Here is a 26,583-nt window from a genome sequence, read left to right as displayed (position 1 = left end):
GGCTGGTTTGACAACACATTTTCTCAGCATATCATACCATAAGTTGTCAAACCAGCCGCGATAGTTGTCAATCCTTGCACCCTGAATTGTCAATCATTGCTCTTTCAGTTGTCAATGTAAACTTAAAAAAAAAAAAAGAAGGGTAATTTGGCAAGTAAATAAATAAAATTTAATGCAAAAATTTTTTTGGAACTTTAAAATAATTTCATGATTTCAAGGAACCTTTTTGTATTTAATTCCCTTGAGTGGGACCTAATTGTCATTTTTCCAAATATAAATCATGATGAAAAAAATTTCCAATTTTTATTATAAATTTGATGAGAATATCAAATTAGTCCTTTTGAGTCCCAATGGGACTGGAGACGAGGCTAGACCCATGGGGACGATGTTTATTTTGTGATATACTAAGGTCAATAGATTAATTAAAGTAAGTGATTTTGTGGTAAGTAAGGGGCTGGGAGGTAGTGATCACCACCGTGAAATCCACTACGTGGTTACTTGTTCAAAGAACTAATGATAATTCTAAACTTTGGCCAATCAGTTCAACACAACACTGAACCACTCATTTATTAAACTAATTAATATTTATATGAAGCTAACTTATTTATGCACATTTAATTCTATTATTCATAATATGAAATTGATTGAGTGTATATCTGTCTAATACAACATATTCCTAAACTAATAAAGGAAGAAAACTAGTTTAATTACTCTTAAGTTTTATTTAGGTAGTTGAACCAGTGTAAGAAAAAGAAAACAAAGGCGGGTGTGATTTAAAGGAGGAAGGAGGATGAAGAAGCACGCCTTAGCAAAGATTAAGCCCACGAGCCACTGATGTCATTTGCGCTGATCCTTAAAGAGCACGCACTGACACAGAAAGGCTGCTCTGCCTTTGTAAAGTTCTCTATTTTTGGTCAGTCACATTGACATAATGGAAGCGTGACTTTGTCTCTGTTCATTCTTTTGTCGTATACTAGAGAAAACAAGAGGCTTCATGGAGGGTCAAAGAACAGGTAATCTAATCCCCACTTCTCTTATCTTTTACTCGTATCTTTCTCTCTGTTATAAAAATGTAATTCTGGGTTGGCCACCCAACTCATGTTCCAATTTCAGTTTAGCTAAGTGGGCTCCTCAAGGGTGGAAATACTAGAAAACTCGATCGAGCGTGATTTTAATAGTGTCATTCTTGATTAACAAATGAGAAGGTACAATTATTAGTTCACATTGACCTGACAATCATTGACTTTTTTAATCCCATGTTGCATGTACGCTGTTCTTCTCTAAATGCCCTTTAAGTGGTTGTTGTTATGCCTGTGAGATTGTTGCTTTGGGTAGCCCTGTCTTATGGGTCATACCTAACTACTTTAATGGATCGGATGAACAGAATCTTTTAAGGTTAATTACAACATTCTTTATTCAGATGGATCCTTGCAGTACAAGGCTTCCCTGTAACTTCCCCTCATAAATAAGTTGGATGGAAACTGAATAAGTTTAAAAGAATCTTGTACTAACTCTAGTCCTTAACATCAGTTTTATAATTCTTTGTCAAGGACCTGAAAACTACGTGTTTAAGTTCCAGTAATTGAATGGTGAAACTTTTCAAGTTCCACTTCTGATTTGGGTTTTTTTCCTTCTCTGGGTTTCATTTAAATTCTTATTGACTAAATGCTAGAACTAGCACCTAGTGATATTGTTAGATATTTTATTATAATCATTATTTAGATATATATATTAGAAAATTAATAAAATACTCTGAGTGTGGCCCTTTCAGTCAAACAAGGCCCAAGCCCAGTAGGGTTAAGCTTTTCAGTCCATATATGTGTTGTTAACTCTCTGATGGTGAGACACACAACAATTGAGTTGACGACTGAATATTCTGAGAGCGATAGTTCTAACGAGAGAAATACCTATCTGCTTCCTTGAGGTTCCCTGACTGGTGACGGCTGATCCAGCTACCATCACTGTGCCCTATTCCAGTCAGAAGATACTTGAACAACCCTTTTCTTCTGACTGTTGTTCTCTTTTGCAGCTCTATTCCCTTATCTCAGATCTCGAGATCATTCAAGATAAGACAAATGGCAAGAGGTACACAAAGATTCTTCTGCTGTATTATTTTATGAGAAGATTCACATCTCTTTATTGTTTTATTTATTTGTATTGTGAATCTGTCTTACACGTGGCATCAGAGCCAGGTTAGGTTCTTCTCTGCCTACTTTTATTTAATTTAATATGTTTTATCTTATCTAAGACGATCTAAGTTCCATATGGCATACTGTTGAATTTTTATCAATTCCATGAACAAGATCAGAGATACTTGTTTGCACCGTCTTTTATCTTCATCAGTTTCAAAGGCCAAATCAGAGAGCATTATTATTTTCACTGTTTATTTTAAACAACTTTGGTTCTTGATTTTATTCCAGATCCGTATGTAATTCTCTCAAAAGGGTCAATTCTTATTTTACATTTCGGTTCCTTTTCATTTTATAATCTGTTGTAAACTATTTTTTATGTTCTAGACGAGTATGTTTTCGGTCATTTGGGAAGGAAGGAAGGAGAATATTCATCTCTCCGATGACCACCGTAATCCCCTCCATCGGAACTGGGAGGAGCCGAAAACCAAAAGTCTTTTATGCATGAAAGTGTGATTTTTTTCCCCCAATTCTAGTCGTTTTCCCCACTTTTGCTATTCAAAATTTTGTTCCTTGTTGTTATCTGGATATTGCGCCGCCAAAAAGGCCGAAAAAATGGTGCTTTTATCGTCGAAAACGGACCAGAGGATCATCGAAAACTATGGCTGATGCGGCGGCTATGAAGGGCCGCCGAATCGGGTCGCGAGCGGGTCTGGAATCTTGTTGACCTAACCCGATTCCATGAGGAAGGGGACCCAGCACCAGAAACGCCGCCGTTTTGGATTTGAGAAGGCTTCTCTGTTTGGTTCTAAAACGGCGTCGTTTCAGGCTTAAGTGAAACTCACCGTTTCACTTACTTAGATTTTGGGCCGCGTTTCGGGCTTTACAAAAAAAAAAATTTCGCACAGAAATCAATTTTGGTCACTATTTGGTTACTGGGCTTCTGTTTTGGGCCTGAACAACTATTTTGTTATTTTAGAATGTTCTTTTGGGGCCTGTTTTGTTTAAATTCTGTTTAGCCCATTTATTTTTTATTTTCCAAAATCAGTTCATGTTAAATAAATAATTAATTGCAAGTTATTTATTTATTTGAAAATAGTTTTCACATGTAATTTATTTTATGCCAATATTTGAATTGTTGAAATAAAGATAAAAGTTAATATTAGCTATTTCACATCTTGTGTAAATTTGCAAAATTGTTTGTTGTAAAATTGTTTGTTTGCCTAAATGTTTGGATACTAAATTTTGGGCAATTTGGTTATTTACTTGAATTTTGCAATGTTTATTTTGGGATGAGATATGCTGAGGTTAATATTTAAACAATTATTTGGATGCATAAAAATAGTTGGAGAATTTATTTCAGTTATTTACTTGTTAATTAAATTAATTGCTTAAATTCTCTATTGAGATGTGCATATACTGGACTTAAATGCACTTATATGATATTTGTGATTAGCATGCTTCTTTAAGGAGTAGCCACAGCATCTTTTATCTATTGCATGCGATATAAATCACATAATGAACTTATAAAATATCAATTGTAATTAAATATGCATTCACATACAAGGCTTCCCTGTAACTTCCCCTCATAAATAAGTTGGATAGAAACTGAATAAGTTTAAAAGAATCTTGTACTAACTCTAGTCCTTAACATCAGTTTTATAATTCTTTGTCAAGGACCTGAAAACTACGTGTTTAAGTTCCAGTAATTGAATGGTGAAACTTTTCAAGTTCCACTTCTGATTTGGGTTTTTTTACTTCTCTGGGTTTCATTTAAATTCTTATTGACTAAATGCTAGAACTAGCACCTGGTGATATATCAGTAACTTTTCAAGAGCGACAGCAGCCAAAATCATGATTTCTTGATAATGCATTTATTGCTAGGGTTTGCATTTTACAAGTCCCTTGGGAATTTATTTTGAAACGTCACAAAAATCATGCACACCTCAAGTGGCACCCTGCAACTGCACTACCGCCTGGATGGAAGATCCCATCCCTCACAAGCTTTATACAGTTGTGTGGCTTGAACAGACGTACTCATATTGAGGAAGTGAGATAGCCTCACATTCATTGGGCTCCAGTATCCAGTTACTAGAGGCCAGATATATTATTTCTACGATACTCTGGACCTTCTGAAGATGATGGAGAAGAAAGAAATTTTTCTGTTTTTTATTATTTCAGTAAGCCAAAAGTTGGCTTTGAGATTAAGCTACAATAATCAAATTTGTGCAGCCTGGATGTCATCACTTACCAGTCAATGTCTTCAGGTTTCATCCATTGACATGTGAAAATATCGATAAGTTGATATTTATCCTGTCTCTGGAAGGAATTAATGGCAGCTTCAAACTCCATGACAATCTCTGCAAGGCTCCACTTGTCTTCTACCTGAGAGGCTTCCACTTCAACAAGTGTCTGAAACTCTTTAAGTAACTGAGAATTAGCAAGATATAAATCTGTCCCTATATCGGTGGGTAACATATTTAGTTTAATAGGATACACAGAATATCGTTTTATATTCAATGCTGATTCTGTCATGATTAATTGAGAGTTATATGGTAGACCTCGCCCATCATATTCATATGAAAATGAATGTCTCATGGAGTGCGCTATAATAAATGGGTCAAATAGTATGGTAACTACAAAAGGAATTTGTTATTGCTGCTCTCCATTTTTCTTCCCTCATTTCTCTGCACCTACACTTCATGGGAGTCGATGTGTGCATGACTCTGCCATTTTAGGATTCCCATATTATGTCTCACCCTTTATCAGATACAGTTACTTCTGTTACAATGAATGCAACTTCCCTTTGTGGCTAAAGAAGAAGACTCGTTAATTCTCAGTCAAAAAGAGAAAAGCTCCAATTTCGTCTTTCATTCTCCGAATATAACAAGACTCCCGGTAACAAGGAAAACATTCATTCTTCTCCTCCTCCATATTGGAAATCGGATGATACAGCATTAATCTTCTGACCTGGCTGCAAATTGTCCACGGTCAATTTGAATTTGATAACGACTGGAATTTCCTTCAAACGTGTGCCATGGGTCACGATCGTGAGGGGAACGTTCACTTTTACATCCAAGGGAATCTTATTTTCCTTCTGATCCTGCAACAAGTCTTGTTGAGTCTGTGAATCAAAATCACTCTCACCTTTCAACTCCACGTTCATCATCGAGGTGTTCTTCGGAGGTTGTTGGAAACTTGGGATTTGTCCACTACAGAGCTGGTTATTAGAATACAAAATGATCACTGAACTCTTCTCCCCATATCCAAGGGAAATCTCTTCGTTGGGATTCTGTGCTTTCAGAACAACGTTGAGTTCGGTATAGACCTTATTCCCGTGTTGGGTATCGAATTTGGTGACACTGACGTTATCAACTGTGTAGACTGGAAGTTGAGGGTTCAGGAAGAAGACGAGAAAACCAAGGGTGGCGCAAATGAGGAGGATGACGAAGAAGATGAAGCAACAGCAGCAGCAGAAGCACTTCATGCAACCGTATCCGCTGGAGTGGTGGTGGTCGTGTTCATGGTAACGCGGGATGTTACGGCGGCCGGGTGGAGGAGTAGGCAAACCATCTGGGTCTAGAACAACGTATCTCGGTGGGGCACCCATGGTGGTGGGTGCCGATGAATTGACTGGTGATCAATGATGGTTCTAAATAGACTATCTTAGACGCAGCTGGCGGCGGCGGCGGCGGATGATATTGTCCTGTTTCTGGGAATACTACGAACGCATTCTCAAGAAGAACGAGGAAAGTTGAGTGTTTTCTGGGTCAAAAAAAAACCTCTCCTTTCTCTCTCTTCTTGATCAAAGATGTTCTTTTTGACGGGAATGAGGTACTTGCTCTGTTTTGAGGAAAGCTAATGGTTGAGGATTTTGCTGCATTTGGATGGTTATAGAGCGTGCCGTTTGTCTAGCTAGATTTTGGGGGGACTCAAACTGGCTTGCGGCGTGCAGCTCTTACCTTATTTTGAGCACAGCCCAATTATGGTAGCCTCCTACTATTAAATTATATTGATATGAATGTGATACATATTTAAAGTTTTGATTTCTTTTAAAATTATTATACATTTATATTAGATAAGAATTTAAATCTTTATCATTATTTGTATGTTAATTTTTCTAGGCTAAAAGGTGTTGGGATTTAAGGTAGATGCTTTTAGATTTGTGGTCCACTTGGCCTTCTGGTGGGATTTTCTCAAAGTTTTAAGTATTACTAAACTAAAGTTCTTTTTTTCATCCTAAGTACAGCTCTTTTTTTTTTTTTGAGACATTATCAAGTATTAAACGTGAGTAGTTCTTTCAATCAAGATTTTGAATTTTGGTTCGCTATGTCATGAAAGATTAGTTTCTTTTGCTATTCTCAATTCCGGAGCCTAAACCGGAAGTTTTATTACTCACGTTCTATCCTCCAACCTGCACCACGAATAGGCTTCCATTCTGGGCTTACATACTCATTTTTTGTTTCGTTGTATTTATGCAAATTTGACAAGCTCTTTGGTCCTGGGCTGGACCCAATTAATGTTTTGTCTTAAATCCATTGGGCCGAGCCCAGGACCAAAGTTAGCTTATTATTCTATGTACCCATAATTCAAACCAATTCCGTCACAATACTATTAAATTCAATGCATTAAAATTCTCTTGAATTTTAAGGTCCATGCAACGCGTCAAAAGAAGTTCAAGTTATAAATATATAATAAAAAGGAAAAATCGCAAAAAAAAAAGTGAAAATGAAAAATAACAAATAAGGACCCATAATAATATTAGTATGAGTTTTGACAACAATAATTTAAGTTTTGACAGCAATTTTTGTGAACAGATCCCGGTGTGTAACTCTTCTATTTTGATTTTTTTTTGGACAATATTAGCATGATTTTTGACAATAATAATATAGGTTTTGACAACAATTTTATGAATAAGTCCCTATGTATAACTTTCCTATTTCGACTGTTTTTTGTTTTTGTGATTTTTCTTAACAAGAAAGTATAACAGCAATGATGATAATGACATTATTGCGGGGAAAAAAACAGAAAGAAAGAAAGGAAGAAAGAAAGAAAACAATGAGTGTGAATTACTTCATTAGTCCTGGCCAAGGCCACTAGGCCAGCTTCGCTTTTAGTTTATGGAAATATAAAACATCAGTGCTGTCTCAGCCAAACATCAACGTGGAAGTTGGGTCCCAGACTCTCGGTGAGTCAAAAGTCATATGCTTTACTGAAAAAATGGTGTTATAGGCTTTACAAGGTTTGGTTTACATCGTTTCCCCCTCTTCATCCTGTTAGAATAATTTGCAGAATCCCGGCATGCTATCTCCGTGATTCAATTTCAAACCAGTCTGCACAAAAAGCTTACTGAAACTCCCATAAAAATTATCCAAGTTAACTCAAATTAGACTTCCATTCCAACCTATAAGCATCTTTAATGCTATTTGAATTGCCTTGTATATATGACGGCGACCCAAATCGCAGAAGGAACTCTATTCTGGGATCATCGAGCACATAACTTTCAAGGTAGCATCATATTAATCGCTAGATATAGACAAATACATATGGTAATAACTGAAATTTTAAACCCTGTGACAACAAGGTAACACCCGCTAAACTAAACTGCTTGCTTATTGGTCTTTGCCGTCATAACCTGAAAGAAGATGACGCAGCAAGCAACAGGGGTGATCCTAAATCCTGCTAATTTGCCTTCATATCTCTAAAAACCCAAATACTGCAAGTCTTCATCACTCACAGTGTGCGTTGCGCCATGTCTGATTGAAGCAAATCAGGGCCAGTAAAACGTTTTGGTGTTGGATGATGGTGCAGGGGAGGAAGCTGAGATGGCGGACTTAGAACTGCAGGATCTGAAGGAACCAGTTCGCATGAAGACGAGAACAGAGTTGACCATTTTCTTAACCTTGACAGCCACCTTCTTGAGCTTAGGAGGTGAAGAAGAAGAAGAAGAAGGGGGTTTGGAATCTGGGAAATCTTGGGAGAAGGAACTTAGCCTGTAGGTAGTGAGAAAGATTTGCCTTTGTTTGGCTCTTCTGCGTCTGTAGCTGACGGACTTGAGTCCCAGAGGCTCGTATCTGTAGCGGCGGCTAAAAGTGAGGGTGCCGTTCCGGACAAGGGTCGTCATCCTCACTTGCTGCCTAAACCCGCACACACACACTCGCATCCCTAGACCTAGGACTTGGTGCTGTTTTATAATTCATCTTCATCTTTCCAATCCCTTTCACTTTCTCACCTTTTTTTTTCTAGTGGGCAACTTTTATTTGACTGCAATAAATGTTTGTTGACCGTTGACCGGTATTTCTTCTCTTCCTTCCGTGGCGGGCGCTTCTTCTCCTTTCTTATTTGCAATGGTCTTCAAATAGAGCCGGGAATCAGGGCCGGCCCGGCCTTCCAGGGCTGGCCCTTCAGGGCTAACGGGTTTAAAAGGACCGGCCCTCCAGAGCTGGAATTTTAAAAATATCCCAATTTGCTAGGCCCGGCCCTTAAACTACAGGGCCAGGGCCGGCCCGCGGGCTTTTGGCCCGTTTAAGAAAAAATACTATTTTTTATATTTATCATATTTTTTATAAAAATAAATCAATGAAATTATTAATAAAAGACATAAATATGAATAAAATTAAGTCACATATAAAATATCATCATATATAAATATTCATCAATATCTAAGAACATCTAAAACATTCATTAACAAGATAACAACATCTAAAAGTTTTATCTATAATGCAATTATGCAATAAATAAACACTATTATTAATCTTTTGAAACTTCATCATCACTATAATTAATTACTTTTTTTCATAAGTATACTTTTCTTTCGTAACAAAAATATCAAGTTTTTCTTCTTTATAAGAATTTTATTTTTAAATTTTGCAATCTAACTATTATTTTACTTTAATGTGAGAAACATTGCTGTTGAAACTCATGAATTTCTAATTCAAATTATAGAATCACAAGTTATATAAGTATAAAATATTCTATTATCAAATATATATATATAGTTTAAAAATATCAACGCATATAATATAAATCAAATCATTATTAAAATCCAAATTAACCCATTTTTTAAAAATTTAATTGGATAAATTATTATCTAAAACTAAATTTACTTTTAAAATGATAATAATAACTAAATATTTGAAATATTATTAACAATGTAAAAAATTAATAACATTAATATTATATAAAAAAATTTAAAAAATAAAAAAAATATAAAAGGGCCGGCCCGTGGCCCTCCAGGGCCGGCCCTTTTAAGCTCTCGGCCCTTCAGGGCCAGCCCTCCAGGGCTTATGTTTCATTTTAAGAGAAAAATATCAAGCCCGGCCCTCATAATTTCATGGCCTAAAAGGGCCGGCCCGACGGGCTCGGCCCGTTTTCCCGGCTCTATCTTCAAATAATGACGCTATAGTGCAATAATCTAGTAAAAATGAAAATGGGTTGTTATTGCATTACAAAAATTAAAGATAATACTCCTCCGGTCTCTAATATAGGACCCAATTCTTAAGTTGGTTTTGGTCTTAAATATAAGACCCATTTTTCATATTTATCAATTTTCTCTAAATTAACCCTATGGATACTCCATCAACCATGATCAAATAGAAGAAGGAGATGAGGTATTAAGAGAGATGATTATGGTATTTTAGGAAAAATGTGTCATTTTTCTTATAATTAACTAACTTACCTAACTTCCTTAATCTAATCAAATTAGTTAAATAGGTCTTGTATTAAGGACCGGAGGAGTACTTATATAATTGAATTGTCACATTCAACACTGTAAAATAATAAAGTTTGTTATATATGTATATTGTAATTTTACATATGGATGATGATTCATTATATATATTGATTTTAATTTTAAACCAAAATGGACGGTCAAGATGTCATGCTAATTAAATATTTCCGTGTGGTATGATGACGACATTGAATACGTCTCCTATTTTTCCTCTTGGAGGAAACCAGCGGATGTGTTCAAGACTTCGGATTTCATTTGGACAAACGCGTTTTGATTTATTACTTTATTTATCCAAATTTGTAATTTGCAAATGCATACAAATAATTTGGGAAAAAGGGCATACAAATAATATTAAAAAAAAGTGTGCGAGTGTGTGTTGATATGCTTTGAATTGTAGGAGTATGTTTGTATTTATCTGTACGTAATAAAACTCCATGAGGGAAACAATATCCCATCATGGATCTAAGGTGACATAATAATATATTATATCGTAATTGTGACACGAGAACAAAAGTTATTAAATTGATGTTAATTTTTAACATAAAAGTGTAATTTGAGTTTTAACTTAAAACAACATTCAATTAAATAAATTTTTTATTTAAAACATGCATATTATGTACAATTTTGAAGTTTAAAATATTGTAATATGTTTTTCTTATTGCTTGTAGACATATTTCTGTTCGAGATAATCTCTTCGAGATATAATCAGATACTAAATGTAGACAATAATATTTAAAGCACCATTCAATATTAAAGCGTATCATGTCAAATGTTATGTATTGTGGGTAAGTTTTTTCCCTCTAATCAGTAGTATTAAACGAGGTTAACATACATTGGAGGATAACAAATTTATGAATTAAATGTTTCCATGTACATTATATCCACGTGTGAGGATGGATCGGGGAATTTGAGACAAGCCGACTTCTCAATAAATCAGTAAATAGAGACTATCGCGGAATTTTGACTAATTCAAAATTGTTTACCAATGATGTTGACTCCAAATGCTAACTTCATATTCTCTCTGGAAGACTAGAAGAGTTAAAACAGCAGAAGGAACGTATATAAAATGCGTGCATTTTGTCTCTTTTTGGCCATAAAATATTGCATTTCTTGCTTATTAATTACCGCTCATGTCCTTAATATAATACCTAAATATTGAGTTAATTTTGACCATAAATATAAGACATATTTTTATATTTATTAATTTTTCTTAAATTATAGGATACTCTCTCAACCACAATCAAGTAAGAGAAAATAAAGATATTAAGGAAGATGATTATGATATTTTAAAAAAAATTCATATTTTTCAAAATTAAATAACTAATTTTTTTTCAATTTAATCAAACTAGTTAAATAAATTTTATATTAATAATAGAATAAGCAAAATATTTGTAATTATAATTGGCCCAATATAAAGTCAAGCCTCGGGAACCACAGGTTTGGTGGAATAAAATAATGGACCATATCAAAGGAGCCCACTAAAATACTGGAACGGGCCTACCGAGCTGGAAAGGAAATGATTGGATTCCGGGAACCAAGCCTTTTTGTTTTGTTGGGCCATCCCACGAAGCAAAAGTCATAAATTCATAACACTTGAAATAAAATCAATAATAACACCAGGTTATCACTTATAATTATAGAACAGTAAAGTTTCACATTTGGAGCCAGGAAAAGCATCAAGTACTTGATAATTTTAGTTAACATGCGCCATCATTTTAGTTATCCAAACAAAGCACGCACCGCAGGAAGAAAAAAAGAAAGAAAAGCGTTTATTAATGGCGGTCACGTCAGAACATTGGAAGCTATTTATGATCCATTTATGAGCAGGAAAACAAAGAGCAAGCCCTCTCTGCATTTATGCATTCCATGCTCCATAACCAAGCTGGGTGAGTACTCACGAAAAAGAAGCACTCTCAACACTTTTCTCTTTTAATTCTTAGCTTCTTCCACGGCACAAAACCACCTTCACTCCTGTGACTTGGTCTAGACATAGATGACCAAACCCTCTTTCATGTGACCTCCTCACTTTGCCTGTGAACGAAGAACCATCACTCCCTTTTCCGCTCCTATAAATACATCGTCTCAGCTTATCTACTGTGCTTAATCAAAGTCTCAACAAAAACACCCACCAGTAGTGTTTCAGTAAACGGATCGTAAGAGAGCTCCAAGTATATAATGAAGATCGCTACAGTTTTTCTTCTTCTTCTCTATGTTCCATTACTCATCTCTGCAAGGCACATCCCCAGTTCGGAGTATTCTCGTCGTAAGTATTCCATTTGAATTCATCTCCTGTATATGTAGAATGAGTTAGGTGGGGTTATGTTGATTATGTGCGGCGGTTTTTATTCATTACAGAAGATGAAGAACAAGCAGGGAGAGGATTATTATCAGACACAAAGATGATGAAGAGGTTGAGAGGAGAGACAGTGGAAGAGGTAGCAGGGTCGAGGTTGCCGGATTGTTCTCATGCGTGCGGTTCCTGTTCGCCCTGCAGACTCGTTATGGTCAGCTTCGTTTGTGCCTCCCTTCAAGAGGCTGAGACCTGTCCCATGGCTTACAAGTGCATGTGTCATGACAAGTCCTACCCTGTCCCCTAGAGTTATACAAGTCCATATATATGAACTTTGTCCTTAGTAAGGATATATCTATATATGTCAACGTGTTCTTGTTCAGAAACATATTTTGTATCCACGCAACTTGTGATGCCCCCATTTTGTTTGATACTGAGTTCTTAGTGTTAATCAACTATAGGGAAGAGATACTGAGATACTTGAATGATTCAGTTTTTCTTCCATCCCTGCTTCCTTTCTATGTTTTTTGGGGCAAAAACCATCGTTTAATTTTTTTATTAAACATGACAACATTTAAGGTTAGTTTGATATTACTTCTCTGATTCTAAATATAAGACTTACTTTGCAATGTAATTTATACTATAAAATGAGTCTTATATGTAAGACTGGAAGAGTATTCCAGAAGGGGAAGGAAAGAATGAAGGCATACATCAAAACATCTAATTTATCACACTGTTATTATATTTGTGTCATTATTACGTTTTACGCTTCCAATTTTTTGATAAAAATATGATACATATCATACATAAGATCATAATAATCAAATAATCCAAAAACGGTAATTTTCTATTATATTTATTAATAAACAAATTTATAACATCTATGGTTTGGAAATTAACATATAAAAATTATATGTGTTCATTATATGATAATGTAAAACAACTTGAAAACGCAGATGGCAGACCAAAAAGGAAAAAGAAAAATTATATTTTATATCCACATTATTGGATATGCCGTACTCAACAAGGAATCTGCACCTGGGCGGCATATTTGGTATGTACCGTGCCTGAGGGACTCAGAGGGATTGAGGGCCCAGAGCTTTAAAAATAAAATAAAAGCAGAGGTGTCTATGTAATCTATCTGCATCTGCCCACACAGGATCCTGCAAAACCCCATTTGCCCGATACAGACAACCAAATTTACTAATATTAACTATTAAGTTGACTTTGCTGATACCTAAATTTTCCTTTCCATCTCCTTTAATGAGAGGGGCCGGGACCCCAAATCTTTTACTATTTATTACCTCTTTCACAGAAAAATCTGACTACCTTTTTCGCCGTCCTCGCAAGTGATCAATTGGCCAGTTTATCCTTTGAAAGTGGATTATCCACTTGGCCATGCGTTAAAGCTATGTGCCATTACATGACCCAGCAAAAATTCATAATCCTAATTAGCATCAAAGGCAACTCATTTATGTTATAATCAATTGGATCAAAAGCCTCTTTCGGATGAGCATTATTTGCATGATGCCCTCTTATCACGCAACATTCAATTGCATAGTTCTTGGAGTCATTATTAATTAGTTTGATAATTGATTGTGTCAAATCATATCGATAAGACTTAGAGAGTCTGAATCGAAGTCCATCTCTTCACTGTGCCATCTATTTGCTCTCCACAGTTCAGCTACAATGACAAACAACTACGGCACAGACAAATGGGGTGTTTGGATAGAAACCAAACTATAATTTTAGAAGTGTTTTTACGGATTAGGAAGTAAATATGTGGAGGAGGTTACTTCGTTTTGCGGAAAAGTGATTCTGAAACCTAGATTTTGGTTTTGCCAAACACCCCCAAACATATATAAACAAATTACAGGGCTGCACTATGCCTAGTACAACTGAGACAATCCTTTCTAAGAATATCAGCTAGCTCAGAAGGCGCTTGAGAAACAACATGAGAGCCATTATGAGCAAAAAGGGCCTTCTTCTCTAAGAAATCTGCAGCGTTGTACTGGTCTAATACAATATTACATAACACTTGTAATTATATTTAATAATTTTCTCTTCCTTATTGCTCTGTCCTCTTTCTGGTTCCACCACTGCCTTCTTGTGGGGTCTTTTTCAGACCTCGATCCAGCACCTACACACTGCCAGAGACATGTCTCGTCGGATACCACATCCAATTCTGACTTCGGGAAGAAGAAGAGGAAGAAGACACCATAGCTAATTAGTTCCATTCCTTTCTTTCTTTTTAATTTCCTCCCTTTTCTGGCTCATTATTGTATCTACACGTTCGCTAGGAGGTGGGAGATAACTTTTGTCTTGTATGTAAAGGTGCCGTCTTGAAAAGAAGATAGCAATGTTAGGCAGAGCAGCGACACCCACCCCACCTTCTCCACTTTTCATAACCCTTCTTTACAGCAAAATGTGACCTTTAATTACGTTCTTAATTTTTTTAGCCTTTATTTATTCACCCTTCATCACTTCTTGTTCTAGGATGCCCTTCAATGTTATGTTACCACTTTCATCTCTCTCTCTCTCTCTCTCTCTCTCTCTCTCTCTCTCTCTAGTTATGGGTACAGAGAAAATCAGCGTACAAACAAAATAATAGCTCGGAATGATGGGAGGTTGAATTATAGGAGGGAAGCATGGGTTGGTTGGGTGTGCAATCATATGTCTCCCATTTCTTCAAAAGGTTTTTGTCTTTTTTTCCAACTTTTGCTTTTGGTTTATAAAAGAAAATGAGCCATTCTTCTGCTCGATTTTGTTTCCCTCATGAGATTGAGGAAGCGCAAACGATGTTTTCCTTCTTGCTCCTCTCTTCACAAAGTAAATCCCATTTTCTTTTATAGAAACTCTGATAGTTTAGAAGATTAGTGAAGAGGCTGGTTTTCTTCAGAATGTGCCTGTTTTACTGATGTGCAATGCGTTTTGTGCCCATCAACGAAATATTTTTCCTTTTACATCCTTCGAAACAGAAATTTAGTACTCCTTTTTCTGACTATTTTCTCTCCTTACTGTAAAGGAAAGATATTACATTTCTTCTTGCCAATGCAAAAATTGAAAACCCCTCGCCCCCAAAAAAAAAAAAAAATTTGCATTCTCGACAAGGCATTTTTAAGCACAGTGAGAAGGTTTCAACTAATTGCATGAAATTTCTCAATAGATTCGAGCTTTTGGCAGATTCATGGACTGTTCATATTCTGGTTATTTCAATGCACTTTACCATAGATGCTCTGAAAATTTAAATGCAGGTTGATGAGGATGAGCCTTATTGGAGACAAAGAAAGGAAGATGAAGAATTGGAATGGCCGCACAATTCTACTCACCTAATATCTCATTTGGCCCAATGTCTTAGTAAGTAGATTTATCCCTTGATCTATTGCTACTATCTTTCTACATTCCATTTCTCTTATCAATTCATTAAAAGTTGACCCAATCGATATTACATGCCAGTCATCATGAGAGTTTATTAATTGCTGCTTCAGTAGATTACCCTTTGATCCATGAAAAATTCAGTTATTCCTACATCCTTAACACAGTTTTCTAGGCCACTTCTTCTATCCTCTGTTTTTTTACATACAGAGCACAGAACAATTTGGTTTCAAAGTGACCCTTACTCTGTCAAAATCTCCTAACAACCGCCGACAAACTCAAAAAACTAAATGTTAACATTCCAAATCCTTATCATAGATTCTTCTTTTCTTTTATTACTGATCCACATGTTGCTGGAAGTAGCTAACGCTATGGTTGGATCGCGATCATGGATAGGAGGATTCTTTCATCGCTCAAGCACTAAACGTCATCACAAGTTTGTTGACTATCCTTTGACTCCTCTTCAGGTGAAAAAGCAAAGATAAAGTTGTCGGTTTCTATTTTCACATTGTATCTAATTGTAGGATCGGATCATGAAAATATTATGAATGTATACAAAACAGTAATTTTTGTCGTGAATCATGATATTAATTTTCACACGTGTCTGGCAATGGATAATTCATGACACATTACATGATTGGAGCAGCTTATTTTAAAGCTTAGTTAGAAGCTAGATTTACAATTGTGTTCCTAGTATGACTTTTTTTGTCATAACAAAATCATTGAACTGACAATGTTTTAGTTTTGTTGCTAGGAACAAAGGCTTCAAAAGCTTCAAGAACGGCTGCAAGTGCCTTTTGATGAGACTCGCCTTGATCATCAAGTACTTGCATTTTACGCAATGCCAACTTTCTTTTTATAAAATCCTTGGCAGACACGATTACACTTCAACTTATAAAATGTCTAATGATTTCTTTCATTTTATTAAACTGTAAGTTGAAACTTTTGAGCTATGATTAACCATCATTAACTTTCAACAGGAAGCTCTGAGAGCATTGTGGCAGTGCGCCTTTCCTGATGTTGCTCTGAAGGGATTGATATCTGACCAATGGAAAGATATGGGATGGCAAGGTCCTAATCCATCAACTGACTTTAGGTATTCCTTATGAATACTGAAATGGAGTAAACCAGTTTTTACCCTGAGAAAATGGTTTATCCATTAATGTTAATAAGATTATATCATCTGAATAAAGTGGCTGGGATCCTTTTTATATGTACAAATGAGTACATAACGATATGACCAAGTGTTAGAAGCATTGATATTTAGTCTGATTTCATATCTTTTCTGGGCTTCAAATGCATTAATATTGAGATCTTGATAATGTCCGATTACAATGATTTGAAAGCACATGTTCATTACCTCAATATTTTGCTATTCAAAGGTATTCTGTCTCATAACTTGCATACCTCAGGGGATGTGGCTTTATTTCACTTGAAAACCTGCTGTTTTTTGCAAGGACATACCCGGTATGCATTCCTAGATCTTCTGCTTTGTGCTTTTCTTATTGCATTTTAGTTTTTTGATATCTACTGCTGTCAAGAAGAAGAGTCTGTACTAATTCTGTGACTTCAAAACGAAGGCATCTTTTCATAGGTTGTTGTTCAAGCAGGATGGACATAGAGCAACATGGGAGTACCCCTTTGCTGTTGCTGGGATTAATGTATCATTTATGCTGATACAGATGCTGGATTTATGCTCTGGTTTGTGACAAATTTTGACACATGAAATTTTCCATTATTAGCAACTTAGATCTTGACAGTTATTAGGAGTTAATCTACCTTTTTTCCTTGCAGTGAAACCTCGTTGTCTTCCAGGAATTAATTTTGTCAAATTATTAGAAGGTAATGGTGATGCTTGTCACAGTTATTGTGGAATGCCTCTTTATATTGGACCAACCATTATATCAATACTTGGTATTGCAGAAGATGAAGAAGCATTCGATGTTCTATACTGTATAGCTTTTGAGATGATGGATGCTCAATGGCTGGCTATGCATGCCTCCTACATGAACTTCAATGTAATACTAACATCTCTTTCTCTGTTTCCCGCATATCTGTTGCGAAAAAACAACTGAAAAAACATATTGAAGCAAACCTTTGAAATTGTGAAAAAGAAAACTTTAATACTAATTCCACTTTGAAATTAAGTCTATTTAATGAGTGATGTGAAGCAGAAAGAGACTCTGGTATGTGGGACTTTTCAATTTTTTGATTTGGAATTCAAGGCATTTTACTCAATGGGTTCAGGATGTTTTACAAGCGACAAGGATGCAATTGGAGAAAGAGTTATGCTTGGAAGACCTGCACAGAATGAATGATCTTCCCTCTTACAATCTCTTGTACCATTGGCAATAGCTCTACTCTTCTCCCTCTGTTCCTGCCTTGAGGCAACATGTTCAAGACTTGGAAATGGGAGAATATTGTAAGTATTGTAGACAGCCAGATAATAATATGTACACTGAACTGAAGTGCAGGGAAAAGGAGTTGTATCTGTCATTTTCTTTTTAAAGTTCCTTTCATGCACAGCTTATATTTGGTAAATGAGCTAATGATGATGGGGTTAATCTGTCAAACTGAGATACGTCTTGCATAGGGGAGGGGTTTCTATTATCCTTTGGAAATTAATATGGATCTGTTATGTTGTACAGAAAATATGAAGAGTCAACTGTACTATTCATATTGTAGTTAAATTTTGGGTGTGAAGATGGAGGCTGATCACACTTTTTTTCAAACCAACATTGCGGTGAAGCATTTTTTTAGTAGCGGTTAGTATTCTAAAATAATTCTAACTGCATCTAACATCCAAAAATATTTTTCAGTCATACCTAATATCTAACGAGATGCATTCTAAACTATTTTTTTAGTGTCACCCGGTATCCTAAATTAATTTTTAATGCATCCAGTATTTAGTATTATTTTTCTAGTAATGACACAATATCTTAAAATTAGTTTAAAATACTATGTGCTACTGAAAAAAATACTGCAAATTCAACTTGTTAGACATTAGGTGTTACTGAAAAAATATTTTAAAATGTTAAATACACTAAAAATAACTAATATCAAGGGAATATATATTTGTTAACATTAGTCAAAGTCACGTCAATTACGCGCAGAGCTCTACTTTTCGTATATTAGAATAGTTAGATTATTGACTGTATATCTCTCACCTTTACCCATTGTTTTCAACTGGTTTGACATACAGAGTTACTAGACACAAATAGATGGGAATTAAGAAACCCACGACAACTGTATTGATCTAATTATTTCCCTGCCTTTAGTTGTTGACAAATCAATAGTCATAATCTCATAATTTCTTCATTCTTCGGTCACTTGCTTGTGAAATCTTGCATGAACTATAGACTATTATTAGTTTTTTCCTTTTATTTTGTTTTATCTATCAATATAACTATATGATCCCCACTACTCCTCCGGTCCTAATTATAAGACCCAACTGACTTATTTGAGGAGATTAAGGAAGTAAGTTAAGTTGGTTATTTATAATAAATAAGTGTTGTCATTCCTAAAATATCCTTACTAATTAAGTATATTGGCTAAAACTATCATTATTAGAAGGATTATCTTGGAAAAAAATGTATAAATATAAGAGACAAAATGGATTGGGTCTTATAATTAGGACCAAATAAAAAGTCAAATTGGGTCTTATAATAAGGACCGGAGGAGTAATATATTTTAACACAAGGTATAATAATAGAGCTACGAGACAAACATTTCATAATCTCGCTGGCTCAAATCCCTGAGTTTGCTTAAAAGTCTTTAAATAAAAAGCTCTCGAAATATTTGAATAAAGTATTCTTTCAATCTCATTCTTAATTATCTTTATGTTAAACATGGTAAATAAATGATTAACAACTAAAAATATATTACTATATATCATATGGTATGATATGCATCATGAATCTGGGCATTACGTGCTCGCCTCACCCTAAAAATGTCATAAGACAAGTCAAATTTTGATACGTTGTAATTGGCAATTACTCCCCCATTTTCAATGCTATGTTCCATGGATGACTAGGTCTCCATGGATCAGATAGTCAATGTTGTATTATCGATTTCATAATAATTATGTATATTAACAAATTTTTTTTCTTACTCAATGCATCAATGAATCGAGAAGGGGATTTCTTTTCTTCGCTTCCCATCTTCTTCCATTATCTTTTTTTTTAATTATAAGATTAACATATTTTAACGGTTTAGATTTTAATATTTTCAAGCTAAGTTAAGGTTAGATTTTATTAACTCATCTTATCCTCATCCATCACTTTTAGATAATAAGTGGGGAATCACCATAGATTTAAATTATTGTTAATTATGTTAGGTATATTAGGTGTATTAAGTTACATAAACTACATTTATCAACAGCCGAGCTAGCTTAAAGGATAGGTGCTTTTCTTTTTCCTTGTGTCTTTTTCGGTGAATGACTTTGACATTATCATTTTTATATCGAACTGTGACATTGTTAATTTGTAAGGGATTAAAATATTAAACCATTCTATAATCTTAAACATCTATGCCAAATTTAAAAAATTATAGTAAATTAATGACACGTGTTTGATGTTTTATTCAGGGAAATACCAAATGGGGAAAAAACCTAACATGCTTGAGTGGTACTTAAGCGTGGGCTATTAACACCCACTGTACGAATATTCTCAAGAGAACCAAACCCCACTTGTGGGTGGGGCCTAGCCACGCACTAGCTAATGTGTGGTTATGTAAAGTTAAGATAAACATGTACCAGGAGGTGTTTGGGAATGTCTAAACCGTAAAAGCACTTTTAAAACATAGTTTAGTTTATATCCAAACACTTTTTAAAAAGAGGCTTAAGGAAGTATTTTCCAGATCTTAAGTATAAGATTTTTTATAATATAAATTATACTACAAAAGAGATATATTTAGGACCCGAGAAGTAATTAAAATTAGAGTTAGGATGCGCATGAATGTTTTGAAATGGATGAAAAATGTCATAATCGTTAAATCTAGCGGTTGACCGTTAAGTTTATCTAGAAACACCACACTGACCTACGTTAACGAAAATAATTGTACTATTCATGAAAACTTTATAATGTTAGATATGCGTAGAAAAGATGTTTAAAGGGTAGATTTGCAGTTTAACGTTTGAAATTAATACTACGACAAAGGAACATCATAAATAAGGCGCCACTCGGCTCACATCCCAATGGTGTTAATTTGGGGTGGGTGCAAAGCAATACCTGTCACTATTATATACTCCTCCGGTTCTAATTATAAGACCCAATTGACTTATTTGAAGAGATTAAGGAAGTAAGTTAAGTTGGTTATTTATAATAAATAAGTGTTGTCATTCCTAAAATATCCTTGCTAATTAAGTATATTGGCTAAAACTATCATTATTAGAAGGATTGTCTTGGAAAAAAATGCATAAATATAAGAGACAAAATGAATTGGGTCTTATAATTAGAACCAAATAAAAAGTTAAATTGGGTCTTATAATAAAGATCGGAGGAGTATATTAGATGACTAGAGAAGATATCTTTGAAATTAACTAAACTTGTTTGAATGTCACTCGGGAGTTTAATTTCTCAGTAGGTGTAAGCTTTATAAGGAGGCGGCTGCCTCTCTGATTCATACCAGCACTATCAATCTCACACACAGAGGGAGAGAGAGATGGGAGAATATGCTAATGGAGAGGAGTCCCTGGCATTACAAGGTCAAGCTCTTGTTTGGAGCTGCATGTTCAGTTTTGTAGATTCCATGGCCCTCAAATCCGCCGTGGAACTCCGCATTCCCGACATTATACACCGTCACGGCGGACCTATCTCCCTGTCCCAGATCACCGCCTCTCTCGCCGACGCTCCTTCTCCCGACCCTACCTCCCTCGCCCGAGTCATGAGGCTCCTCGTCCGCCGCAACATCTTCACTGCCCACCACCCTCCGACAGCGGAGACACCCTCTATGGCCTCACCCACTCTTCTCGGTGGCTCCTGAGTGACTCTGACTTGAACCTCGCTCCCGCGCTTCTCATGCAGAACCATCCCGCCCTTATGGCTCCCTGGCACTACCTGAGTCATTGCGTCAGAGAAGGTGGCCCGGCGTTCAAGAAGGCCCATGGCCGGGAGATCTGGGAGTTAGCATCGGAGAGCCCAGAGTTCAACAAGCTGTTCAATGATGGGATGGCGTGTACGGCGAGGATGGCGATGAGGGCGGTCGTATCGGCGTACAAGGAAGGCTTCGAGAGCATCGGATCTTTGGTGGATGTGGGAGGGAACATCGGAGGGACGGCGTCGGAGATAGTGAAAGCATATCCGCACATAAAGTGCATCAACTTCGATCTGCCTCATGTGATCGCCACCGCACCTGAACACGACGGAGTCACCCATGTCGGAGGAGACATGTTCCACTCCATCCCTCCTGCCGATGCTGTCTTCATGAAGGTAATTAGAGCCAACAATTTGATACATATCTGAATTACATATTAATTTTAATCTCCAAAAAAAAAATTATGAATCTGTTCCCGCATATCCATCCATAGGCTAGGTTATTTATTTCTAATATACTCTTCCGGTCTTTAATGCAAGATCTATTTAATTAATTTGATTAAATTAAGGAAGTTAGGTAAGTTAGTTAATTTTAAGAAAAGTGGCATATTTTTCCTAAAACACCATAATCATCTTTCTTAATACCCCATCTCTCTCTTTTACTTGATTATGGTTGAAGGAGTATTCATAGGGGTAATTTAGAAAAAATTGATAAATATGAGAAATGGATCTTATATTTAGAACCAAAATCAACTCAAGAATTGGATTCTATATTAAGGCCCGAAGGAGTATTAGGTCATTATAAAATGTTGATTTCTCATAAACTGTATGAGTCAACTAATTAAAACCACACACGCACAAGAGATCGATCATACATCTGAATTCTTCACTGAGGATTATATATTAGTCTCTGATAACGATATATCAATGATGTTAAAGCCTACATCAATATTTTAACGAAATCCATTTGTTTACTGTTAGCCTTTGTGCACGCTGTGATGCAACACATCAACCTGTTCTTCTTGTCTGTTTCTTTTTCGGTCGGCATTCTGAGTCCTTAGTGATGTAGCAGTCAACGATAACATGTAAAATTAGGGAAAGATGTTGACGAAAAATATAATTTATTCATTTTAAAATTTCATTGGCGTTAAAGAAGCAAACTAGCATATCACACGGGAGAGAGAAATCAGGGATGTGATATAGAGTCAATAGAATTAGGTAGTGAAAGAGGAATCTGGTTCACTGAATAAAATTGGCGGGAGAATTATGCCCCCTTGGAAGTTAGGATAGGAAGCATGTCACTATCATCCCCATAAGTTAACACAGATCATATGTTCCAAACTGATTGGATTTACGAATATAACGCAGTGGATACTGCACGATTGGAGCGACGAAGATTGCATAAAGATACTGAAGAACTGCAAGAAGGCAATAGAAGAAGTGAGAGGGAAGGTGATAATTGCAGAGTTTGTTCTGAAACCAGAAGGAAGGGACTTGTTCGACGAGACAGGGCTGGTCATCGATTTGTTGATGATTGCTCATTCTTCAGGTGGAAAAGAGAGGACCGAATTGGAGTGGAAGGATCTATTGCACCGAGCTGGCTTCCCTCGTTATCGAATCATCCAAACACCCTCTTTCTTATCCATCATTGAGGCTTCCCCGTTCTGAGATCCATTTACCAGGCCATTCCAAGTTTCACTCTTGTTTGTCCTATATTATACCATCACTGTTATGCATCATTTCCCCCTTGTTGCTTCCTGTGTGAAACTTTAGTATTTAATATTTATGTATAACGACCAATTACGTTTATAAAACTTTGAGACTGAGCATATATGGGCGTGCAATATGGACCATAAATGTAACATTAGTGTGGCTGATCAAACAGATATTTTCTAGCTACAAAAGAGAGATCAATCTTGGGTTGTGTTTCATGCACTGGGCCTATAGATATAGTGGGCCCAGCCCAGCTAACTATAGATATCAAGAGAAGGTGCCTAGACTGCCTGCAAAATGTCACCGATCCTTCTCGAGGTGGTTATTGTTAGGTCCACCCCATTTACCTATAATTCTCTCTAGGTGAGACTGAGACTCGAAAGAAGCACTTCAACTTTCCTGATAATTTTCATATTACCTTTTTTCCCCCGACAGCCAGGAGATAATTTTATCAAGTTATAGCAGCCATAAAACATTATTGGATTTTCAATTTTCAGTCCTTTTTAAGTACTTATAAAATGGTATTAATAGTGGGTTCTGCACTTGTGATGAAGATGAAACAGCATCATTTGATGTTCTACTATATTACTGGCTAGCCATTGATTCTTCCTACGTGAATTTTTATGTAATCTCTCTTAATTTCTCTGTATTTTCTGCACATTCACCACAAAAAAACAAAAGGGGAAAAAAATTAAAGATGTTAAGAATTAAAGCAACGTTCTGAAATTATGACAGCTTTGATGGTAAGTAATCAACTTTTTAACTAAAGAGATGGCAAAAAGATTATTTTTATTTGGCGCAAAGTACTTGCTGGATTTCTGGGAGGGTTAAAGAAAGATTCCTACATATAGAGGATTAATCTTCTTTAAATTATATTCCTAATATTGTTTATAAATAGTAATATAACTTTTTTATGAAAAAATCATTTAATTGTGTACTACTTTTATTTTAATTTTTTTTATTTCACCTATATGTCGCAGGCATAGAGCCGCGTATAGCTTTGACTTTTGGTTCATTATACTGAAGTTGATCTGTCACGTTAATACAATTTTCAGCAAAAACTCATATTTAACATTTTTACATGTCTATTTATATTATTTATTTTTTGTTGACTGGTCAAATATACCAAACAATCTTTCATTGCAAAAGCCCGTATATGTAATTAAAACTCTACGAAATTAGACATTTATAACACGCGCCTAATTTATATATGTCATCGGATACGCATTAATTATGTCATTTTATTATTAGATTTACAATTTCCGACCTTAGCAATTCCCTAAATTCAACTAGTTTGACAATTGTGATCATCAGCTCAAGAATGTCACCATGCCACTTGATTGATAAAAAGACGAGTGCAAAAGTCACTTCATTACCGAACCCTTCCATTATTAGCTTCTGGAATCGGCATGATGACATCAATTATTACAGATTCCCCCAATTATGTACTGCTCTTGCATTCTACCAATTGTTATCTTAATTTGCCTTTCACTGTGGACATAAAGTCAATATCAAGCATCCATCACTTTCTTCATTTTACATTGTACGGTCACCCGGAAATTAAAACCAGAGACGAGTGGACTATGGGCAGCATCACGAACCAATCACCTGTGAGTTCATATTGAAGAAAACAACACAATGGGGGGAAAATCAAAATGAAAAGGAGTAAGTTCACAATTAAAGGTATTCTTCTTTTTAGATTATACTACCTCCGGTCCTAATTATAAAATTCAGTTGACTAACTTGAGAAGATTAAAAAAAGAAGTTAAGTTAGTTATTTGTAATAAATAGGTATTGACTTTTCTAAAATATCCTTACTAATAAACTATATTGGCTAGGACTACAATTATCCTTAAGAAAAGAATGACTATCTTGGAAAAAAATACATAAATATAAGAGACAAAGTGAATCGGGGTCTTATATTTAGGACCAAAATAAAAGTCAAATAGGGTTTTATATTAAGGATCAGAGGTAATATAAAAAAGGTAGTTACTACCAAAAACAGAAGAAAGTCCCCCTGAATTTGATCCTTGATATATATATATATATATATTGAAATCTCATGCATAATATTTCAAAAAACACTATTCTTTTAATCTTACCTGTTTGTTTAATTTAACCCTGTTATTAGATGATTATTAGTTATCAAAAATAGATGACACGATATAATGCAAGATTTGCGTGAGCATTACGTGCTATATATAACTGCCAAAGGATTTTCCATGATATACGTGCCTATGTATGTGTGTGTAAAGTAATGTCACCTATTTTTATCAACACCTAGTGATTTAAAAACCAGACCGGTTCGGCAAGTGACCGGAGAGTTATCCAGCTCATTTTTTATGGTTTGACCGCTTGACCAGTTAGGCTGTTTTGGACCTTTTCAAGCCAGCCATTTAGCCGAGAGCTAAAGTTAAACCAGAACTCGGTGCTGTTTTTCAAACACCATCTGGCTCAAATTTGTGAAGGAAGAATGCTACGTCATGAGAAGATAAGAAGGTAAAGAAGAAGATAAAGAGAGCTAAGAGAAGAGAAAAATGTAAGAAAGTAGAATTTAGTTTATGACAAATAACTAACTTAAATTTACTCAGTCTTAGGGTCTGTTTGGCAAATGGCCAAAATCATGGTTTTGGGACCCAAACTATGGTTTAGGTCAAAAATTTGCCAAACAGGAGGGAAAATCATCAAACCACCGTTTTGGGCTCAAAACCATAGTTTCAGAAAAAATAAATTTATTCTGTTTGTGGTTCAAATTGGAGAGTATGATTGTACCTGTCAGAATAGATCCTCACGATAATAGGACTTTAACACCCCTCAATTATTTTTCTATAAACATATTTAATCTCATATTTTATAAATATATACACATATTAATTATTTATTAATTATATTATCTTATATATTATTAATTATGTTGATAAAAAATATATTATTAACAATTTTATTCTTTTAAATTAAAATATATTATAAAATCTATTTTTTATGTAATTATCATATTAATTTATATCATTTTTAGTAATTTACACATATTATTATTATCAAAAACCATAATCAAGTTATCACGGGTTTTTTTCTGTATTTTTCAAATTTTAGAATCTTTTTTACGATTTCCTCTGGTTTTTAGGTGTCACGAAACGAAGAAATAAACACCCTGAAAAGATGCAAGCCATGGCCCCGTATACACAAAAAGGTCAAAAAGCATTAAAGCATCTGGGAAGTCGAAAAGAAATGAAGAATAAAGCAGACGAAAATAAAACACCTTTTTTCATTTTACCAATTTTTATTTTTCAATGGACCAATAGATCACACCGTAAA

General features: G+C 35.3%; 4 protein-coding genes and 1 pseudogene across 7 annotated transcripts; 3 read left to right on the top strand and 2 right to left on the bottom strand.

Moving 5' to 3' along the window:
• Positions 1-5,043: 5,043 nt before the first annotated feature.
• Positions 5,044-5,739, bottom strand: LOC114763060 (NDR1/HIN1-like protein 6). Its single transcript, XM_028952660.1, has one exon. The coding sequence runs from the start codon at positions 5,737-5,739 to the stop codon at positions 5,044-5,046; it is 696 nt and encodes a 231-aa protein (XP_028808493.1).
• A 1,740-nt stretch (positions 5,740-7,479) lies between these two features.
• LOC114763047 (uncharacterized) lies at positions 7,480-8,299 on the bottom strand. Its single transcript, XM_028952644.1, has one exon. It carries the CDS (start codon positions 8,290-8,292, stop codon positions 7,900-7,902), a length of 393 nt encoding a protein of 130 aa, XP_028808477.1. The 5' UTR covers positions 8,293-8,299; the 3' UTR covers positions 7,480-7,899.
• Positions 8,300-12,033: 3,734 nt separating this feature from the next.
• On the top strand, positions 12,034-12,652 carry LOC114763059 (protein EPIDERMAL PATTERNING FACTOR 1). Its single transcript, XM_028952659.1, has 2 exons — positions 12,034-12,121; positions 12,214-12,652. The coding sequence occupies exons 1-2, from the start codon at positions 12,034-12,036 to the stop codon at positions 12,453-12,455; spliced, it is 330 nt and encodes a 109-aa protein (XP_028808492.1). The 3' UTR covers positions 12,456-12,652.
• A 2,149-nt stretch (positions 12,653-14,801) lies between these two features.
• LOC114763064 (ELMO domain-containing protein A-like) lies at positions 14,802-18,003 on the top strand. Of its 4 annotated transcripts, none has more exons than XM_028952665.1 (10): positions 14,802-14,843; positions 15,403-15,505; positions 15,920-15,990; positions 16,278-16,346; positions 16,504-16,619; positions 16,936-16,990; positions 17,104-17,224; positions 17,318-17,365; positions 17,447-17,541; positions 17,771-18,003. In XM_028952665.1, the coding sequence occupies exons 5-10, from the start codon at positions 16,582-16,584 to the stop codon at positions 17,876-17,878; spliced, it is 465 nt and encodes a 154-aa protein (XP_028808498.1). In that variant the 5' UTR covers positions 14,802-14,843; positions 15,403-15,505; positions 15,920-15,990; positions 16,278-16,346; positions 16,504-16,581; the 3' UTR covers positions 17,879-18,003. The 4 variants fall into 4 exon arrangements, with proteins under 4 accessions (XP_028808498.1, XP_028808496.1, XP_028808497.1 ...); XM_028952663.1 differs by having other exon boundaries at positions 15,887-15,990; XM_028952664.1 differs by lacking the exon at positions 14,802-14,843 and adding an exon at positions 14,937-14,977 and having other exon boundaries at positions 15,887-15,990.
• A 3,166-nt stretch (positions 18,004-21,169) lies between these two features.
• On the top strand, positions 21,170-23,459 carry LOC114763043 ((R,S)-reticuline 7-O-methyltransferase-like; annotated as a pseudogene).
• The last annotated feature ends 3,124 nt before the right edge of the window (positions 23,460-26,583 follow it).

The sequence above is a fragment of the Neltuma alba genome, unplaced genomic scaffold, assembly GCF_004799145.2.
Source record: "Neltuma alba isolate B1F8T4 unplaced genomic scaffold, ASM479914v2 tig00011251_pilon, whole genome shotgun sequence".
In the NCBI taxonomy this organism is placed as follows: domain Eukaryota; kingdom Viridiplantae; phylum Streptophyta; class Magnoliopsida; order Fabales; family Fabaceae; genus Neltuma; species Neltuma alba.
The sequence above is the reverse complement of the archived record's forward strand: the minus strand, read 5'-3'. Positions and strand labels throughout refer to the sequence as shown.